This window comes from Cyberlindnera jadinii, assembly GCF_001661405.1.
Source record: "Cyberlindnera jadinii NRRL Y-1542 unplaced genomic scaffold CYBJAscaffold_4, whole genome shotgun sequence".
In the NCBI taxonomy this organism is placed as follows: domain Eukaryota; kingdom Fungi; phylum Ascomycota; class Saccharomycetes; order Phaffomycetales; family Wickerhamomycetaceae; genus Williopsis; species Williopsis jadinii.
Window position 1 is genome coordinate 231,820 of NW_017963655.1, and position 22,435 is coordinate 254,254.

Below are 22,435 nucleotides of genomic sequence, written 5' to 3' on the forward strand. Positions count from 1 at the left end.
ATGGACACGCTGGTGAATTACGGGTTCATGGATTCCTTCCGCCACTGGTGGGGCAAGAACAGGCTTGCCGATGCCGAATACGACGTGCTGAGCTCGTCGCTACCGTTCTACCCTGAGACAGACGGTACACGCGTTGCCAAAGTGGTTGACGTGCCCATTGGAGATGAGAAGTTCATCCACGAGTTTAACGTGAAGAACGTTGTTGCCGGTGAGGAGGAGAAGCACGTTGTGCTTGTGCATGGCTACGGAGCTGCACTGGGGCTGTTCTACAAGAACTTCAACGGACTGTCTCAGAGGTCCAATGTCAACATCCATGCTCTAGACATGTTGGGCTATGGGCTGTCATCAAGACCTCCGTTGCCCAAATTCAACGGCAACAGTTTGGAGGATGTTAAACAAGTTGAAGATTTCTTCCTGGATTCCATGGAGAAATGGCGTGAAGAGAGAAACATTGAGAGTTTCCATCTCATTGGCCACTCGTTCGGTGGTTATTTATCTGCGCTATACGCGTTGAAATATCCGACACGAGTCGATAAGTTGGTGCTTGTGAGCCCCGTTGGTGTTGAGAGAAGCGTATATGATCTCTCCATACCAGAAGCGGAACGCCAGAAGGCACACGTCGAAGGCCCCGACGTTGAGCGAGAAGTTGGCTCTCATTACCGTGACACTGACGAGCACATCAAATCGTCGTCCGTACACGTGCCAGATGAGAACGGATACGTCTCACGCGTGCCAAATCTACCCAAACACATCACATACCTCTGGGAACACAACATGTCACCTTTCAGCATCCTCAGAGTGCTAGGACCATGGGGCCCAAATGTCACCAAGAAATGGTCCTTTAGAAGATTTGGAGGCACCGGCGACGCTGACATGACCATGAAGCTCCACGTCTACTGCTACAACACCTTTGTAGCCAAGGCCTCTGGCGAATACGCCCTGACAAGGGTCCTGGGACCCGGTGCGCTCGCACGATACCCGTTGCTAAACCGTGTTCCAAAGCACCTGACTCAGGAATCGCTTTGGCTCTACGGCGACGTCGACTGGATGTCCAAAGAGGCTGGTAAGACAATAACAGATGAGATCAACACACACGGCAAGGCACATGCGCACTACGATATTGTCTCGCACGCAGGCCACCACTTATACCTCGACAACCCCACGGAGTTTGATTCAAAGGTGTACAGTTTCTTCGGATGGTGAACTCTTTTTCCCATACATACATCAACCAATCAACGAAGCCATTCCCCCTGTAGATCAGCACATTCGTGGCATCCTTCTAGAACGCTGTAAAAGCCTCGTAACAACTACAGCTGGCATTCATAGCCGGAAGATTGGCATTGGTCCAACGACGACGCCACGCGATGCAAGTGAAATTTCACCTGAATAGGGAAAAACTGCAAATTCTGGTGGGAAGGCCCACTTCTCACACTCTAACAAAACTCATACTGGGAAAAGGAGACGAAGCCTGGCTAGCAAGCTGGTTTATATATACATTCAGCTCTGGACATACGAGCAGGTGCTTTCAATTGGTGTTCATCAAGCTGGTAGGTCGTAGCAGTGAGAAGAAGCGAGAAAGAGAGAGAAGCTGTTTCTTCCATACATTTCTAGATTTTTCACAGCTGGGGGGCCCTGGCAACGATTTCCCCCTATTGAAGCAGTGGCCATCATTTACCCTAGGCGGGCTCTCCATTGAGACAGTCTAACCCATTGGCCGGCACTACACGTACACACTGGTCACCACACAGCTGTGATGCTTGAACCGTCGGTGCGACTGCGCCAGGCCATCGTTGACGGTAACCTGCTCGTTGTGAAGAGGTTGCTGAAGCGGTTCCCGGATATGTTGGAAAACGTGGATTCTGAGAACGGATGGTCATCATTGCACTACGCTTCGTATCATGGAAGATACCTCATATGTGTGCATCTCATATCTCTGGGACACGATAAGAAGGAGGTGCTGCGCAGTTTTAAGGGCAATACCAGCGTGCACCTCGCCTTGAAGAACGGCCATGAACAGACAACACATTTACTACTACAGCATTTCCCCAAGTTGCTGGATATCCCTGGAGAAGAGGGGCACACGCCATTGCAAGTGAGTGTTATCAAGGACTACTTCAAATGTGTTGAGATGCTGCTGGCTATGGGCGCTAAGATCCAGGTGGTGGACAACGAGGGAAACAACGCGCTCCATCTGGCAATGAAGTACGGGGCTGTTCACTGCATCAGATTGCTGGTACAATATGGTGCTGACACCAAGCTGAAGAACAGGCATGGCCTCAGGCCTGTGGATATGGCGGCGAGCTTCCAGGTGGAGAAGTACTTGAAAGATGTCTTGAGCGATTCCCATTCGAGCGATAGTAACGATGATGCAGTTTCAATAACCCTTGGAGAATCGCCACTTATGCAACAGCAACAACCGGCACATCGTGTACATTCGAACTCATTGCCACCGTTACCTTCTGTCACCACTGCGCGTCGTTCCAGTGTAACCTCAACATCAACGGCGACGAAATCACCGGTACCGCGTAGTGCGATATCTCTTGCATTTAACGGCTCAAATACGTTGTCGTATGTCTATTCACCACAGCATGGGCCATCTCCAAACAGTTCGAAATCACCATCTGCCGGGCTATCGCTCTCTATCAAGCCACCCACCGGTGGTGTGACGCAGGCGTCACCAGTATTGTACTCCCCAAGTAACCTCACAATTCCAGTGGGAATCAACCCAATAAGAGAGGAATCAGTGCACCTGAAGAACGCTCACTCACTGTCGTCTTTCCCATCCATGACGTCTATTTCCTCTGTAGGAGGCAGTGGAGGAACATGTACCACACCTTCTGAGCTGACCAGAAGACGAACCAATTCACAACAGATTCAGACAACAACAAATAGCATTTCATTCCAAAGGATATCCAAGACACGCTCCAATTCTAGTGGCAGTCGATCAACAAACACAACGTCATCTACGAACGGTATCGCAAAGAATTACACTGAAGATAAGAACAACACCTCTGCTGAGTCATCTGTCATCAATCTTAGCCGTACTTCAACAGTCCAATCTGATGTTGTTGAACAGACTGTGAATACATTGCCCACTATCCATCAAGCAGGGAGACGGACGCCAATTCTCAATTTGCCGATCATTGGAAGGGTGCGGAGAGATTGAAAGGAGAAGAGACGGTAGTTTGGTATGAAGGATCGTCTATATGCGGCTGGTGCTGAAAGCAGAGTATCTCCCATCACTGACAGCTCACAGCTCACAGCTCACAATCTGTTCTAGAGCTGTAACGTCTGGATGTACTTGTACACACGTACACGCTTTATCATATTATAAGGTTGTAACCCATGTTGGTGTATTAAGATCGGAGTAGTTCCATTAAGTTGAGGGGACAAGACGTTAGATGATACCTCCCAGATATTGACTTCCCAACAATACAGCTATGTTTATTTCACTCCTTAGGATGCACATGTGATGGTGATACAACCACCAGCATGTCGTCTAACTAACCTACTTCTCTTGCTCTCGTTGGAAAGCCTGCAATCTTCTTCTTGACAACAGCATATGGTGAAGAATGTGCACGCCTCCGCGTTTCTGGCTTGGCTCTCTCTTTAGTATTCTACACCTGCTGTAATCCATATAATGGAGCTAATGTCATCTGATAGCCAATCTCATCTGAGAGCCAATGTCATCTGAGAGCCAATGTCATCTGAGAGCCAATGTCATCTGGCAGCCAAAAGTGGTTACGCCTCAGGCTCTGACATAGTCACTCATGGTGCCTCATAATTGGAAGTCTTTTCAAGATTGACCTTTTCGGGCCAGCTAGAACACCAGCTACGAAGAGCCGTTTCCTCTCCCTTTAAAATACATACTAAGCTCACAATAGGCTAAAACATCAACTTCATCTCACCAGTACTTGTGTTGGAAATCATTGTGTAGATTGTCTCATCTTGCTCAAGACTCGCTCTCGAACAGCTGCTTCAAGTGCGCTGTAGCTTATAATTTTCCAGTACTCTCACCTACTGGAAGAAACAGGCAGTGCGGACTTTCATTTAGCCGTGATGATGTCATAGGACAGCGCAAATCAAGCGAACAGTCCTCGTGGTTGAAGGTCAAGCGACAAGGCTCGCACTGGAATCACGCCGGCACGATCGTAGTAGTGGTGAGCCCTTGGCTGATAGGCTCAACTGTTGGAGAATTGTTGTGGAGCCATTCACTTTACCTGGATGTTTCTCCGACAGTTGGTTGGAATGATGATAGGCACATAGCTGGACTGAAATGAATACTGGTTTGGATGGCTGTTTTCTTTAATGAAAGAACTACCTTAGCAAGACCACCTCACAGATGGTAAAAGGAGGGCGTGGTATGAGGCATTGACTGTGTTTTTCCAATGTGAAACCAAAGCTACAACACTGGAACGACTGTACTGTTTAAGGCCCCTTTGCCATACACTTTGACAGTGTTTGATGCAACCCATAATGCACTGTCTTACAGAAAAACATGGGGTGCGCTAAGAATGTCTGTTCATTCGAAGGAAGGATGGTGCTACAAAAGGGAAACAGACAACTGGGGTGATTGACTCTCCTGTGTCATTCGCCAGCATCTTTCCATTGGCAGAGGGTTACATTTGCAGGTGGTCATCTGCTGGAGTAAGCTCCGGGAAGGGTGTGTATAGCTGCGTATATAAAGATGTGAATGCATCCGCACTACTTCAATGTCTCCAAAATGAATACACAGCACCACACGCTCTGTCCTTGAAACATGGCCAATCCAAGTAGTTTCCCACATCAAGGCCCTGAATGGCCACACGAGAAGAAAGCAACAGCTGCAGATACAACCACTGTCCAGAATGACGCAGAGATGGGAATTGAAGAAGACGTTGAAGAAAACAAGAACATCTTGTCACAGTACGATCAAGAGCATGTTATGAATATGGGTCGTATGTTTGCAAAGGCCTATGATTTGGATCCAGAGCTATTCGCAAGAGGTGCTGCAGTTGCTCAGAGACCAAAATCATTTGCAAAAATGGACATCTTATCAGAGGATGAGAAAGAAGCCCTTCAGAGAGAGATTGATCATCCTTGGGACATTCCAGCAAAGCTATGGCAAATTGTCCTCTCTGTATCCCTGTGTGCTGCAACACAAGGTGCTGATGAGACTGTCATCAACGGTGCGAATCTATTCTATCCCGCATACATGGGTATAGACGATGATGATGAAAGATCCCGCTGGCTGCAAGGCCTGGTGAATGGATCTCCATATCTCTTCTGTGCTCTTGTTGGCTCGTTCATTACTGATCCTCTGAACAAGAGATTCGGTCGTAAGTGGGTGATCTTTTGGTCCTGTTTCTTCTCCTGTATTACATGTTTTTGGCAAGGTTTTGTTGACAGGCATTGGTTCCATCTGTTCATAGCTCGAGGCTGTCTGGGTGCCTTGGGTCTAGGACCTAAGTCTGCAACAGTTCCAGTTTACTCTTCAGAGGCGGCACCAGCAGCAATTCGTGGTGCACTGACAATGCTATGGCAGTTTTTCACGGCAATGGGGATTGCCTTAGGTTATGTCTTTTGTATAGCATTCTACTACGTTCCAGAACACAATATTGGTGGTGGTTTGAATTGGCGTTTGATGCTTGGCTCCGCCATGTTACCAGCGTTGCTGGCCCTGGCTCAGATCCCATTTTGTCCAGAATCGCCACGTTGGTTGATGGGTAAAGGTCGCTTCACTGAAGCATGGACATCACTTCGTTCCATCAGGAAGCACGATATCACTGCAGCAAGAGACCTGTTTTACCAATATGTCCTGTTAAAGGAAGAAGAAGGAATGGATATGCCAGCCTCCCAACGCTTGAAGGAGTTGTTTACCGTCAGACGAAACCGTAATGCAACCATTGCATCGTTCATTGTAACTTTCATGCAACAGTTCTGTGGTATCAACGTCATTGCTTATTACTCATCATCGATCTTTGTTGAAGCTGATTTCGCAGAAATAAACGCCCTTGGTGCATCCTTAGGGTTCGGTGTGTTAAATACAGTCTTTGCTCTTCCTGCCTTCTTTACTATCGATCGTTTTGGAAGAAGATTCCTATTGCTGATGACATTCCCCTTGATGGGGGTGTTTCTATTCCTGGCAGGCTTTTCCTTCTGGATTCCAGAGGAGTCTCAAGATGGGAGGGTTGCCTCTATATGTTTGGGAATATACATTTTCACAATCTTCTACTCTTTTGGATCTGGCGTTGTGACGTTCCCGTATACAGCTGAATGTTTCCCATTGTACATTCGTACACTTGGAACCTCTATCGCAATCGGAAATCTATGGTTCTGGAACTTCATTCTTGCCATTACATGGCCTTCCTTGTTAGATGCGTTCCAACCACAAGGTGCATTTGGGTGGTATGCTGCTTGGAACTTTGTAGGGTTTTTCTTGGTACTATGGTTCCTTCCAGAAACAAAGTCCCTCACACTTGAAGAGCTTGACGAAGTGTTTGATATCCCACTAATGGACCACGCACGGTACCAAACAAGGGAGATTGTGGATGTTTTCAAAGTGTATGTGATGAGAAGAAGCATTGTAAGACAACCCCCATTCTATGAAAAGCATAGACTGGCGGTCACAAACGACGCATGGAACGAGAAACCAGCACCTCAACATGTCGAATGAAGTGTACAATACACGAGCTAATTGAAAGTCTACTGCTATCGATCACATAATGAGAAGTGGACTTTCTCCGTTCTTCCTCTTTGACTTTCCAAGACAGCTATTGACTGTTGCTGGTTTCAATAATGAGCTGTTTTTCGGTGGCTCTTCTGTAATTTATACTGGCAATGAGTTGTTCTATTGCTGTCGACAACTAAGATAATTGCTTGCACTTTTCTAAATTCATGTGCTATTTGTTGTAGTTACATGGCGTTGTTATTTCCCAGATTGATAATAAAAGTGGTGTCATTGAGCACTGGATGTGAAAGGTGGAAGGGCGTAGTTCCCAAGACTCATACGACAGACTTGTACCATATTGTCAGTAAAGCCATGGACACACCATCAAGCTTGCATACCAATCTCAAGGATTGATTCAATCTGCTGTGAAATCAAGATTGACCAACAGAATAAACTGCAGTTGTTTCATATGGTCATAACATGGGGTGTGTAGTGGGTCGATACTGCCTAGTACTAGGTACTTTTTTGCTGTTAACTTCTAAGAAAAAACACGTTATCTAATTAACAGACAATAGAAGTTGTGTCTATGGATAAAGTCTCAACCATAAAGTGATGATTCTATTGGTAGGAAAGCCTTGAAAAGTAGAGGTTATGCAAGCCATAGAGACCCAGATGAAATTTGACATGCAGTGAATGTGAAGCTAGAACTTCGAAAGTTGATACACCGGCCATAGTGTGATGACGGACGCATATTTGTAATTAAAGTTTGCGTTAATGTATGTACATACATCGAATAACAATACAACACATATGTGTATCGAACTTTGAAAGAACAACTCATATTGTTAATGTAGGCCAGTATGACGACAACTTGACAACAGGCTGCAGTTCGTATTGTGGGCAGCTGTGCACATGTTCTTTCTGCCTCTGTGAAGTTTTTCAATAGTTGCTATTATTATTCAACTTGAAATACTTCACCTGATGCTGTTGGTTTGCCCATGCCACATACTACAGTGGTCAGGGCGGAGATCAGGCCGTTTTAGGGAAAAGTTAGAGTAAGGGCTAACCAGCAATAGAGATTGACAAGCTGGCTGTAAAAATCGAGATCGCGGGCGCGCACGCACGCAGGCAAAAAATTGTAGAGCATTTGCGAGACTCTGGGACTATACCATCGTGGTTGTCCAAAGTACGCGGTACTATCAGCCGCGCATTCCCTAGTCCCGTGGTTTAAATTATGCGCATTGCAGTGCGCTTTGCGCCCGGCATTTCTGCCCAGTCTCTGCAGGTGCTATCCGGGTGTTTCAACATTCTTTGCTGTACTAAATGCATGAAAGTGCAGCGATCTCTAAAGCAACGGGGAAAAGTTGGAAAAAACAACCATTCACCCTAAGGTTTTGATTTTGACTGCCTGCCCAGGTGGAACCAAAAAAACACTTATGAGTTGTCACTTCTAGTTTGATAAATTGTGGTCATTGGTAGCATAAGGTGAGAAAATTAGATAAGCTATTAAGTCCAGGCACATTGTGCTGGGGTATATGGACCCTCAGCTAGTTTTTCTGGCACTTTCAATCTCCCAAAGCCTAACACCCGGACACGTCAACCCTTTGGGTGGTTTGGACACGTACGTTCAAAACGGTTCAAGACAATAAAACACTTTCCACACATTTTTTAGCCCCAATAACTTTGACACTTTTTTGCTTGCAGTTCTGGTGTTTTGATAGAACAGTGTTCATTTATCACGAGATTTTGGTGGTCGATCGTGGATATTTTGATAGTAATTTCTGTATTTAATTCCTAGAGTTGAAATGGTGATTTTAATTGAACTCTCAATTTATGATAGATTAATCATATTAGCCTAAATGTTCATATTTATAAATGGAGAGTTGTCGGATGAGTTATTTTTACTTGATAACGATATTTGGACACCATTTTTAAGAAACCCGTCGAGTTTGTCTAGCGTGATTATACATATGTTACTCTGTAAATTAATGAAATCAACGGATTTCCCTACAAATAGACATTTATACAATGGAAATTATAAGGGGATCAATATGACAATCAGATGGAATATCACCCGAATGACCTTGAATTTCCAGCAAGTACTACAGTACGTTCAGTTTCACCGACGGCAGTGACACTGTTTATCGACAGTCAAGCTGGTTTGGGGAGTTATTAGAGACTTATCTTATTGCAGTATAGGTCTCAATCGTTTGCACCTACTCTCTAACAGCCGACATGACCAACTTCGTTAATTTGGAAAACGAAATATGCCATTAAGACTAAGCTGAAGTTATACAGCGCACCAATGATTGGATGCTGTTTGGGACCAGATTTTAGCCTTACACTGAGCAAATACTTAACTTACGCAACATGATCAATATTATGAATTACCTGGTCATGGTGAAGTAGCTGGGGACCAAAATGATATGTTTGATTCGCGGAGCAATAGCCGTATTGAACCGATGATCCACAAGGACTCAAATGAGCCGGTGATCTACCTGGACACTTGGTCAGGAAAGAGGAGGGTTAAGCCCCATCTATAGTGGTTAGAAATAGGTGATAGCTGCTGAATTTCATTTTAGGGGAATATGGAACACACTGCATATCAGTGTAACTCACAATTAATACGGGATCGTAACCAGACAAGCTAAATTGCAAATTAAACTGACCGATAGTGGGAACGGAATTGGTAGTCTTGGAAAAAAAAAATTCGGCCAATGGCTAGGTATACGATATCGTAACGTCTACCCTGAAAGTGAGACTTTGCAAATTTGCAAGTTTCAACGACAGTTGTTTCAAGATAGTGGACGACGTGGTACTCACGCATACTGCATACGACTAGTTGCTGAAAAATTACACAGATGCCTTCGATGTAAGATTTGCGACGTATTATCTGCACGTGCAACTTTTTCGAATTTAATCGCACGCAATGTTTATGACTTTTATGACTTTAACTTTCCTGAGACTGCACTCAGCCTTTAACCCTTTGGATACTGTCAATTACTGGTGCTGATTTCATGAGTTAGAATTTGACAGATGCTGTAAGCCCGAATATGTAAGAAGTTGTCATTTATATCTCTTATGAGCAGCAATTATAGCGAGTTGCATCGTGCAATACCCTAGTCTTGGGTAAGTTATAACAAACCCCTACTTCCTGATTGTGTACACAGTACAACCTAAGACTTGATCTTCATAGCAATGTAACGAGCATTGCGACATTCGGGGGGGGGTTTGTAAGGTTAAGAATTTGAGGCTAGAAAGCTCTGGTGGTGCAGCACACAAGACTCTAAACCTTGCATTGTCGAAAGGTTTAGGTCACAGCTGTTAAGGCTGTGGTACACAGTCAACAGTATGGTAATGTAAACGAAAGCATATAATAATCTTCAAGTTTTTCTCAATCCAACCATGTTCTGTCGATAATGCCTTTAGTTTCTTGGGGTCATATCAGGTCTCTTTTCAGAGATGCAATAGAAGGTGACTCAGTGCTTACCTCTCGAATTTACCATAAATGACATTCAAAATCATTTCCATGCCTGTTGTACACACCATCTAAACATATATAAAACGTAAGCTCACAAGATGCGTTCATATACACATATAGCTACATAAGGTAACATATTTGGTGCAATGTAAAGACGAATCCATAACACTGATATCTACCAAGATAGTGAGCTAACATAATCAATTTTTGGATACAAAGGAGTAATCCCTGCAATGGTGAAGAATATTTGGAAAGCCCTGATACACCCAAAACAGGACAGTCAATTAAGATACCTCGTATAATGCTCAACCATAGCGTATGACTGAGCTATCGCTACTGCTTCAACTATTGTAAAGCCCTAGTTGACCAGAGTACACTGCCACATAATGCACCCAAAATGAATCACTGCATTGGTACCTTATCTCTGAACAGCATCTCAAAAGCAAGTTGCTATTAGGTAGATGGGTACTTTGGCCGATATATGTCGCACATTATGGTTGGGATTAGGAATTTTGATAGATCCCCGAGTGTTAATCAGCAGGTCTACTGTATAAACACAGCTTTCTAGTGATGAATGACGAACATTGATATGATTGGTAGCCTTTTTAGGCTTGAAACTGGCACCATCAAATGTCCTGACCCTTTTAGGATGCGACATCGGAATTTCCTCAACGCCAACGTATTTTTTCCACTATCAAGGTGAACATTATTGTCGATCAAACAGTAATAATCTGCACATCATTGCCGATCAGCTGATCATCGCCGGATCATTTGCGAAAAAACCACACATTCAATGTTGCTTTCTGAAGAAGACAAGCCATGAGCTCCTATAAAATTCACAACTTTCGGGAATTAAGAAATCCCATATCGTATACCAGTTCCATCAAAGGAAACATAGAAGAAACTTACTTGAGCAAACGAAACGCAGATTGCATATCATAATACCTTTACGTCGGAAAATTAACCACCCCACAAACCATAACCTGGCATAGAAGTACATCTTCCAATGAGTACAAAATATAGTCATTTTTGGATATCGAGTGTTTTAGTAAGGAATAATGCAATATGAATGAAGTTTATACCAATCATTGTTCAAATTAGATCCAGATTTGATTGGTATTTTTCGACTGAACTCGTGATCTGCAATAGTATTTCCAGGGTTCCTGAGTTGTTTACCTGTGATTATGTGTCTTCATTTCTTTAGTCCGAGATTGCTCATCTTTAACATTGAAGAAGTAACCTAGTAAGTCCTGTTAGTAATGAGCCAACAATATTACCAGCCACACAGTCAACGCCCGAAATGCCAACTTAACATCCTCCAAAATTTGAACACTAGATATCCTGAATAGAATCAAATGTTCGAACAAATTATAATGGGACAAAAAGCCTAACCTTGTCGTACATCTTGAAGTTTTCGAATTGTAAAAATGCACATGTGGAAGTGAGGCTAAAGAAGTAAAGCTGATGGTTCCCCTTAGAGGTTATCATGTGGCTTTTCTATGTTGTTTGACATTTCCATGCGTTAGGGAATTTCATTGATAAACCATCGATAAAGCCCAGGGATTTTTCTTATTTGGAGTATTACGAAGATGTGACTTTACCCTGTAGTTGACAAGCAAAATCCAAGGCATCGACCACCACAGTTCCAGTCATAGTTTACCTTATACACTTTGAGGTTGTAAAACCTTTTCTCTTTACCCTTTTATAATAGGAATTCTGACCTTAGTTTCCAATACAGTTAGATGTTTCCACAACAGAAGTTAGATTGCAAGAGTCAATGATATATATGCATAAGCACACTCCAGATCATCCAGCTCTGCTCAAATTGACCTCCGATCTGTACCTATCAAACTGGTGCTCTTGTTTATGATGTATAAATCACATGGTACCACAGCCATGTTCGACTGAAATTGTAGCTAAAACGCGAATAACCTACAAAAAAGCTATCCTGGTTCTAGAGGACCCATAGAGCCATCAGGACATGATTATTCCTGTAAGGAATATCTTTTGACTGCATGGAGGTTGAGATATTCCATAACACCTTTGAACTTCCAACTAAGCAGCACGGAATGCTACAGACCTACTTGTAAGTAGTTTAAATTCGAGGCTCAGCACGGTTGAGATCGACACGCCACTGGTAAATTGGTGATCAGCGCACGACCTCGTCCTCGTGCAATTCACGTTGAGACGCAGTAAAATTAATTCGGACTGCAGGAGCTGAAAAGATACCAATGTGGCGCTTAGTCGAGTCCTCTTCATATATGTTGGGGACTAGGACTGAGGGGACAACACAGAACTTAGAGCTTCAATCGACAAGCAAGTACATAATTTACAGTTATATCCACGACGACGTTACATGTACATCATAAAAACTTCTCCACAGTAACGGTGTATGCAAGTGCAACAAAGAAAAGCTGGCTGTATTATTCCTTATATATCGTCACATCGGCATGTAGAAATTTGGAATTACGTGTGCATTGTTTGTAAAGGTGTAATTGATAATTGGGCATATTACACGAGCAAGCAGACAATCGGGAGGAGTGCTCTTCCGTGGTGATGGTTAATTCTCGACATTTTTGTTTTAATTAGTATCCATAGATCCTCCAAAGAAAATTGTACTTTGACTTGAGCACGTTGCCATGATCGACACTAGCATTCACCGATGATCAGAAGTATTTATAGGCATTAGTGTGAATCCTGGATAATCCAAAGTGAGAAGCACAGTTGATGACAAGCAACAACGTTATTTAAATTTAGCTGGCAGCGACCGCGAAAGGGTTATTTATGGGTGGCTGATATTCAAGGACGCTTAGGGGATCAAACAGCCAAAGACTTTATACATGGCCAATTAAAACCAAATAGAGAAGGGTTGCGTGTAACGTCATAGATTGTACCGCTAAGGATGTCCAGCTATATAGTCTACAACTTCTATTTGTCTATAAGTTAAATTCAACTGTTAACATAAGTCCTACGAAGTTAGTTGTTATCTTCTGCTTTTCGTAGTCAATAAAAATGACGATATATGAATAGATAACTATTGAGCATCGGCAATATCCTTGATTTGAGTTTTGATCAGCTATTGACGATTATCGGTCCAACGTCACAATAAATCAATACATTTTCCAGGATCAAAGCAGCTAGCAATTAGTCTGGGATTAATAATCCTACACACAATGGACTCTAACACTATCTGATTACTAACCACTATTGATCAACCATCACTTGATCTAGGATGGGAGGGGAGGGGGGCTGTACGACAAGTTTCATTAAAAATATCCACCAATAGATATCCCGATTGGTTAAATGTTTCTCGATGTTGCCCCAAAATACCAGACCTTCCCGTGAGATCTGGCCCGATGCGCCCCAGTCCCCCCCAGCCTCGGCTCCCTTTTGTTGCTCAGTCCATTGAGTTCATATATATAGTGGACAGCGCATTCTGGCTGTCGCTGTACTCTCAGTAGTTACTTTCAAGTCCAATCAGTTTGACAATCGACTCTATAATCTGGTACTATCAGTTTGTTCTAGATAAACCGGTTGGCCAAATAGAATTGACACTTTCCAGTGTTGATTTACCGGTAACTGGCTAATATATAGATATCGCAGCTACACCTTGGTCCCAACTACCGAGATAACTTTAGCTAGTCTTTCTATGCCGGATGAAGCAAGACTAGGATTACATTGTGCGCGCGACATCATAGACTAGGTTAAAATCACCCTATATAAAACACCTGGGACTGAGTGGCCTAACCCTGGTAGATCGCCTTGTTAGTGATTGGCGCAACAAAGTTAGGAATAATAGCTAACTATATATACTTATCCTAATATAACGACTATACCCACACACAAACAATTAAAGATCCTGTCGAATATCAGAAGATTCCAAGTAGATGTGTATGATAAAGTTTTGTATTTAGGGTTTGTAGAACACAAGCAGATCAACTGTAGTGATCAAACAAAGATGACCACCAAATACACAACTTAACATATTGTACGGAGTCACAGGAAGACGAAGAAGAAACATACTCTGTGCGTTCAAAAGTTGCATGAGAAACTGTTCAATCATTTATTTCATATGACAGGCATAAAAGCACAAGTCTACAACTATTTAGCTTTTATTAGTTTTTTAATGGTCAATTGTAACATCGATCATAGTGAGAGGTTAGGGAGGCTAAGAGAATGCGCTGCACCTGTTTCATGACATATGAGGTATTTCATGATTGAGCGCAGACAGTATGCGCTAGGTAGAGATAGTGTTGGATTCAAGGATTGCACATACTCGTTTCTGGTTACTTGAAACGAAGCACCTGAAAGCAGGTGTGGCGTATTAATCAATACGCACTTGATTGCATTCATTAACGTCTGTAAACGGTACCACCTAAGTCATGTTCCTTTTTATTGGTATGTTGCAGATTCCGCAGTAAGCCACCAGTTATAAACTGCAAAGGGGAGGAAAAACATGGCTTTTGTATGCATCGAAGCTAATAATTCAGGCCTCAAATGTGTGCTTTGCACTTAACACATGGGTGTCTCTACACCATATGGTGCCACGTATATATGAAGCAACTCGTGTCCCAACAATCAAAGTGCATGCACGTGAGTGTAAGCACTAGAGCTTATAAATTGTAAGGCTATGGCCGTATTGTTATTGTACTGTGACTTGTTACTGGATGAACTGAATTGATGAACAACGTGTATTTCAAATTTCAACTCTGGTGACCATAAGGTGGCCAGAAGCAACGGCAAAATAGTCTTAAATACAGCTACGTATGCTCAACTTTGCAATTATGAAATTACCCCAGTTGATAGCGCATTGCATGAATTGTCTTCACGCCAGTGCAGAAAGATACAACAGGCCAAATCACATATCTACCAGCTTTACCTTGGTAAGTTTTAGCTTCAATATGGTTTACTCGTTAAAAGTTGACCCACTGTTAATCGACTGTTCTTCAACAATTGAGTAACTTTATTGTGGGTGTGGGAGAAATGATGTGCTTGGTAGAGACCATTTTACTGTAAATAATCTGACACGTCGTATTATCCTCGTGCTGATGATCTTAAAACTCTGTAAATGGGGGCTTGAATTCTTGTAGTGTTCAGTCCACGGCACTAGAATCAAATATTCAGCATAACCAAATTAGCTTTGGTTAATCTTGGTGCTTACTGACTCAAGACGTCAGGTACCTGAAGGTTCAAAGTAGTTCATGCCTGTCTTCCAGAGTGGTCTGATGCTAAAGTATCATTTCAGCATGTAGTTCCACGAAACTGATCAGAATTAGGCATTATGAAACATCGCTATGAATGTTCACTAACTTGAAGTCCCAACTCAAGGAATGTAGATTTGTTTCTTTGCCAATAACCAGGCTCAAGTTAACATGCACGACTGCTTATCGAACACCCAGTTAACTTTTCATGTATGGAGATTTGGCTTTCATATCCACCTCACAGCTCGATCGGTATGTGGTGTTATCATTTGAAACTTGGAACCAAGTTGTTGGTGGTGCAATTTTAAAATTTTGAAAAGCACCGCATGGCGTGTCTGCGTTTTCGATATCGTGGTTAATTTCCAGATATTTCATGAAGAGATCCCCTCTGACGTTGGAGTCATGTTCATTTTTAGTACTATTTCAGTAAAATAGAGTCCTTTTGGATGTTATACATTGCAATTCAACTCATACGAAATCATTCTAGATGCGTTTGTATGAGCAATCAAAAACGGTACTTTCCTCAGCTTCTCATAAGTTACTGATTATCAATGACGTAGCATTGAACCGCATCATGAGCTTGGACTTGAAACGGGCGTTATTCTTTTATTGAAAAACGCCGCAAATAGCTGGTGGGGAGCTCCCTTTTAAAGGTAACTTAGTTCTCAATGTAGTATCAATAAGAAAGTTAATTAAAAAGACTTTGACGTATGCAGGTCCTAGGTGTGGTATATCAGTGTTAGTATTACGACGTATTGGAAATATAACCTCCAGTACATGACAGAATAAGTTGGCAGCCGAAGGGGCTGCCATTAAGTTCAAAACTTGCGCTTAAGTTTCAACTAAAGTCTAAGTCCGGGGTGATAGTGAGCCTGAGTCCCCCCAAAAAAAAGACTAAGATTGGATGCAAAACGTTACAGCTCAGTTGTATAAAATTACGAAGCACACGCACATCCTCAATTGCTGCTTTTTTCTCTAGCCAATGATTCCCTGATTGAGAATTCATAATATTGAAGGACTAATATCAATTACAAAGACAACCCCTCGGCTGAAATGAACCAGAGACTAAATGACCATCTTACTTCACATAATATGTGAAACGGTATGCTCACAACCCCAAGACAACTTGAAAACACGAGCGTTTAAAATATCCTCTTGGTAAACTTGGACAGCAGTACATTACTGTACTATTAGTATCACCAGGACAATATTGATCACCGTGGGTAATACTTGGTGCTTAGGGCGTATAGTGTTGCTTTTGTTTTTGTTGCTTTTGTTTCTGTTGCTCTTGTTTCTGTTGCTCTTGTTTCTGTTGCTTTTGTTTCTGTAAGTCTTGCTATTAGGGCAGCACAGGACCAAAAAGTTAGATCACTTCAGAAGTTGCAGCACTTGAAGCAATGGTGTCATAGGAACAGTCGTAGTTTATAAATGGTCATAGATTAAAACTAGGGACTTGATTCTCATTGAAGAAATAGTATTAGTCAATTTTAGACCCCACTGATCGATTAACTTTTGTACTGACATCATTTTGATCCAGTCGTCTATCTCATAGAGTGAGACAAAGAAAGCATGAAATTAGGACCTGGTCCATAAGTGTATCTGCAAAGACACTATTCCTATAAGTCATAATAGCACTCCAGTCACACACATAGTTAAACAATGTAACACTCAATGAAGTTTTATTACGTTGGTTTCTTTAATTAGTGGAGTATTACAGTCTTCTCCTTTGGGGAAATGGCCAATGACTTCAAATATACATGGCAAAAGGTGATCCAAGAGCTTTGGGAACTCGCTAACTTCTAAAAACGCCTTTCCAACACCAATGATTCGGTTAAGCACAATGAACCGAAGTTTCCAGAGTCCCGAGTCATGACCAACTTTTGCCTGTTTCACCAAGTTAATTGGTTTATGGTACAGTGCTGGGTTTCAGCGTTCGACAGACCAGTATAAGGGGTGAGATCAGGCTTCTGAGGCGTAATACTTGTGATACTCCAGTTCTGGTCTTAAATTGAGACAACCTGGTCTCGGAGCCCTCAGTTTTTTAAGCAACCACAATGTAGAAGCACAAAATATAGCAATGTTTAGTAGGATTGCTTTTTCCTACTGATCTGGCCAACATGTACGCCTGTATTGTGTTACAAGACCAGAGAACGGGTTGTGATCAGTAGCTGAATAGCGAAAACCCTGAGAGATCACTCTTTCAGGCGGTACGTACATCCACTAGTTGCACCCTAAAATGTGAACAAGCACCTTGAATAGAGGAAGTCAGTAGATTCTAGGCAACCAGAATCAAACAAGAAAATTAAACTTTCAGGTGTCGACCCTTGATGTTTAAACACCGAAAAGTGCTATCAGTGTAAGTTGCTCTACTAAAGAAGGACATACTGATGACCTCAGAATAGCGCGACCTATAAAAAAATTTCACACCCGCGCGCCTGGGGCAGGCGTATATAAGCCCGTAGACTTTACTTCGACAACACACATATATATGTCTTGGTATCTCCAATCATTGGGGAGAACGAAAGGGATATATATGCCTGGTGTCTTTTACACCAATCCCTTTCACACCCAGGTAAACGTTGTACAGATTTTTACACCCTTTTTTTAGCTTTACTTTGTCGTCATCCACCACGTAAACTAATCAATGCGACACCCCTTTGTAGATCAAAAACTGTATCACAAATAGCTTCATACCCGCAATACACAGATCCAAGGGTCAACCCTTGAAAGATACGATCATACTAGTCTAGATTGATTCAAGGCCCTGTGAAAGCCGACTGTAGAGAGCCACAAGACGCGGTTATAACACTGCCACTGTAGCACTCAATAGCAATTGTGACTGTTCAAGCTAGTCAGACCTCCGATTACTGAGATCCTGGTACACACTATCTTGTTCCTAACGTTACTGACACTCAAGGGCCGGGTTGCTGACCAATTGTGTTTGAAATTTCCCCGGTACTGAGGTTTTAGGACTACTCTACAAGTCGATTCGTAATTCCACTATACAAGGGCACTGGGATCTACCCAGTAGTGTGACGATCCCCATACCATACTGGCGGCTTAGGACATGAGCCATATGATTTAGGTCCGGAGATCGGGACTAGTACCTAGCTACCAATGTGCATACCGAGACTTTTAGCAATAACGCTCTCAATTTAAGTTAACTTTTCCTGAAGTATGAAGAATGCAATGTCTCACATGCATAAATGCACATACAGTACACCGCGAAGCTGGGCCTACAAATTTATGCCTACAACACGACACTTGATCAAAACTTCATGCATATGTGGTAGAGCCACAGCGTCTGGCCCCTATACCGAAGAGTACCTGAAAAAAAAAAGTGTGAAATGTGGACGTTGTAGGGCTTTTTTCCCTCGTCTGGTGCCCTAATTGATATATAACCTTTCGACTTCCCACCCTTGAAAAGTTTTCTCCCTCTTTTATTCGGATCCATCATCAACTTTTTTTTATATCAAGTATATATATTCATCCCTCACTATCAATTGATACGTGTGTTCACCATCCATTGAGTGTTGTGTTCGTTGGGTCTCTTGTTGCACTTCTACACCACCCTTTTTGTTCTCTTTTCAACTACATTCTCTTTCATTACCAACCAGCTTGTATAGGCACAACAACATTCACACACTTATACTATAAGCACTGGAGAGGTTTGGGTATTTTCCGTTTAGAATCTCAAATTGTCGTATTCTAGTCCCATTCCCTTTATCTTTCTTTAGAGTCCTGATATTCACTTATTAGGTCTCATACACTCATTGTGATCTTTGAAAATATACAAAATTACCACACACACATACAAACCACAGTCATCGGAAGCATCCATTCTGCTGCAGAGTCTCTCTTTCAACCCATTACATTCACATCTACATTTGCTTTCCTTACTCATTACCATAATCAACATCAATGGCTTCAAGAACCCCATTTGCTCAGCACAGAAGAGCACTGGCCTACTACAAGGCACAAAATCCTCATGTCATTGCCATGGAGAAAAGGGCCCACACCCAAGCCATCGAGGATTACTTTATGGATGTGTTCCAGAACTTGAATGCTTTGGAGCCAGCAACTCAATTGCAACCGGACTTGATTGCTACGCAACCAGAGATCACCGTCGCAATGAGACCAATCTTGTTTGATTTTTTGCTTGATGTTCACTCGAGATTGAGACTTAGCGAGTCATCCTTCTACTTGACTATCAGCATTATTGATCGTTACTGCTCCTTGCGCATTGTTAGAAAGGATCACTTCCAGCTGCTCGGATTAACTGCCCTGTGGGTGGCATCTAAGTTCATTGACCCAAAGCACAAGGTGCCATCATTGGCATTCCTCAGAGCTACATGCTGTAACTGTTACAAGCAATCTCTATTCTTGGAAATGGAGTGTCATATCCTGAAATCTCTGGACTGGGAAGTTGATGCACCAACTCACGATTCATTTATTGACCTTATCATTTTGGAGAAGTTACAGTCCAACCAGATTTCTGAAGACTCTGTTGAGGCCTTGAGCCACTTGGCAAGCTACATCTGCCATTTCTTGCAATTCCATCACAAGATCACCTTTAAATATACAATCTCGCAGGTTGCATTGGCATCGATTATCGCATCCACTCGTGCCATTACGTTCCACAACGAGTTGATGTGTCAAGACATTTCACAAGGATCAACCATGGACTTCCTTGTCGATGAGGTTCTCAACACATTGCGCGACTGTCAAGTTCCCTCAGCAGTTAAGAACAAGTTCCAACAGAGCCAGTCGGAGTACCTGGTGTACATGCAGATGTTGAACGACTACGCTTCGGATGATTCTCGTCGTCAACCACTGTGTGCACCAAGAACTCCTTACTACAGCTACCAGACGTCCCCAGTCTCTCGCCAGGGCTCCCACTCTGATTCTGACTCTGTCTTCAGCTCACGTGGCTCATCAAGCACTTTTGCGACACCGGCTTCGAGCTGCTCAGCCAGTCCTATGGAGCAGATGAAGAACCCTATATTCCAAAAACAGCAACAGCATGCACCAGCAGCAGCACAACCTCAATACACTTATAGTGTGGCGTCTTCTCAAGCACCACAGTTTGGAGGCTCTCTCTCTCGTAAGAGATCAAGATCGTCCAACTGATTTACGAATAACTCATGTGCAGTCGCTTTATGTCCTCCTGACCTAAACAACTTTTGGGGAATAGCAGCTGGATCTGTTATACAAATCCTCAGAAGTCTTCTCTTTTTTAGATATATACGGTATTCGGTGAACACAATGTGCGTGTTCTTCTTTTCGCCCAATACAATTACAATGGTTTTCTTCGTTTTAGCGTGTAGTGTGATGATGGTGTGATTATGGTGATGGAAAATCGGAAAAGAGAGCTCATCACGGGCAAATTTTTTTTTTTTCAATTTACTATGGTATAAACGTACAATTGGAGACAGACCATGCCAATGAAGAAGTCCAAAGTGAACAGGAATGAGTATAAAGGGTTTCACCCTTCTGGTGGTGAAGTTCCACGCATCAATTTGGACTCGTACACCAGTGACAAGTTTTACGATGATTTTGTAAAGGCTCGGAAACCCGTTGTGATTGATGGCGTGATACCTGAGATTGACCTATCAAAATTCCAACCAGATTCGATCCTGGATCTCCTAGGGGGCGATGAATTGCTTCTCGTGGAGAAGAAGGACAAAGGTGGATACGGCAGTGGCACTGAGAGATTGAAAATGACGTTTCAGACGTTCATTGATACTCTGAAGAGTGGTGGTGATGACTACTATCTGACGACTCAGTACGCGGAGGATGATCCAGAAGAAGTACACCGTGCGTTACAGCACAAGCTGGAGTTGGAGGAGAGTGAAGAAGAGGAAGAGGATGAGCAGGAGGATGGCGAAGTAGATACGGACTTGTCGAAAGATGCATTCTCGGATGCTGGATCCTTCGACCTTAACGATTTGCACGACGATTTTGAAGACGACGGCCTTGCCGAGGAATTCGACGAAGACGATGGGGAAGATGCAGGCTCCCTGGTGACTGATAAGCTCCCTGGCGAACCCCTTTACTCAACGGAAGCGGAGTGCCGTATCCAGGAGTGTCTGCAGAAGCCACTGACGAAGCTCGCTAACAAGATCCCCTTACAGCCTTCAATTATGGACCGGCTTGTGCCACAGCAGATCAACTTGTGGGTTGGAAAGTACTCAGCCACCAGTGATGAATATACTCCAGACCCGACCTCAAAGGACTATGGTCTGGGAAGGCGTATATTCGGAGGAGGAGTATCATCAGGCCTACACCACGACCACGCCGATAACATCTACATCCCTGCCTGCGGCCATAAAAGGTTCACAATCTTTTCACCATTGGACGCGGACAAGATGTACACTGTGGGCAACATCCAGACCGTTTACCCGTCAGGTGTTATTGATTACAAGAATGACGAGAATGCGCCTGGATGGAGGACTCTGAGAAGCGACAGTGCCATAGAAACAGCAGTTGCACAGTGGAAGCTGGACCAAGGGTTAGAAAGCGACAAGCATCCACTGTTTTTACAGTCAATTGAGCAAGAGGAGAACGCATTGAAGGACTTTGAGACCAAAGCCATTGACTCACAAGGTGTCAAGAAGGATCCACCTTCATTCTCAAGAATTCCTGCGGCTTTGGTGCATTTGGACAAAGTTGAACCAAAGGAGCTACAGAGACAATTGACCAAATTCCTAGAAGATACATGGCCAGAATTCTCAAAGGCTCCAAGGTTGACAATTGACTTGAAGCCGGGACAGATGCTGTATTTGCCAGCTGGCTGGTTCCACGAGGTTACGTCTTTCGGCACACCGGAGAGTAAGGACTTCCACATTGCATTGAACTACTGGTTCTCTCCTCCTAATGACGACGACAACGTATACACCGATGAGTACTGGGCCCAGGACTTCCAGAGAACGCGTGCCTCATTCGAGCATCTGCTCAAGAAGAATCACATGTAAAGTACGACAGAACAGAAAGGCACATGGACGTGGACGAGTTTACAGTGTGGCATAGGAGGACTACATCCTATAGATATGGGACTAGCGTGAAAGTGTTGAATGCCAATACGCCATCTATTACGAACGAACA

At 43.1% G+C, this 22,435-nt stretch overlaps 4 protein-coding genes across 4 annotated transcripts; all 4 read left to right on the top strand.

Annotated features, from left to right (window-relative positions):
* Positions 1 to 1,203, top strand: CYBJADRAFT_125756 (alpha/beta-hydrolase; the record flags this gene model as incomplete). The annotated part of the gene is made up of 1 exon (XM_020212613.1): positions 1 to 1,203. The coding sequence occupies one exon, from the start codon at positions 1 to 3 to the stop codon at positions 1,201 to 1,203; it is 1,203 nt and encodes a 400-aa protein (XP_020071254.1).
* A 3,655-nt stretch (positions 1,204 to 4,858) lies between these two features.
* On the top strand, positions 4,859 to 6,655 carry CYBJADRAFT_125552 (arabinose-proton symporter; the record flags this gene model as incomplete). The annotated part of the gene is made up of 1 exon (XM_020212601.1): positions 4,859 to 6,655. The coding sequence occupies one exon, from the start codon at positions 4,859 to 4,861 to the stop codon at positions 6,653 to 6,655; it is 1,797 nt and encodes a 598-aa protein (XP_020071255.1).
* Positions 6,656 to 19,330: 12,675 nt separating this feature from the next.
* CLN3 (cyclin CLN3) lies at positions 19,331 to 19,942 on the top strand (the record flags this gene model as incomplete). Its single annotated transcript, XM_020212590.1, has 1 exon — positions 19,331 to 19,942. A coding segment is annotated over one exon (612 nt), but the record flags the coding sequence as incomplete, so codon positions are not given.
* An 827-nt stretch (positions 19,943 to 20,769) lies between these two features.
* CYBJADRAFT_172207 (Clavaminate synthase-like protein) lies at positions 20,770 to 22,305 on the top strand (the record flags this gene model as incomplete). The annotated part of the gene is made up of 1 exon (XM_020216301.1): positions 20,770 to 22,305. The coding sequence occupies one exon, from the start codon at positions 20,770 to 20,772 to the stop codon at positions 22,303 to 22,305; it is 1,536 nt and encodes a 511-aa protein (XP_020071257.1).
* Positions 22,306 to 22,435: the final 130 nt, after the last annotated feature.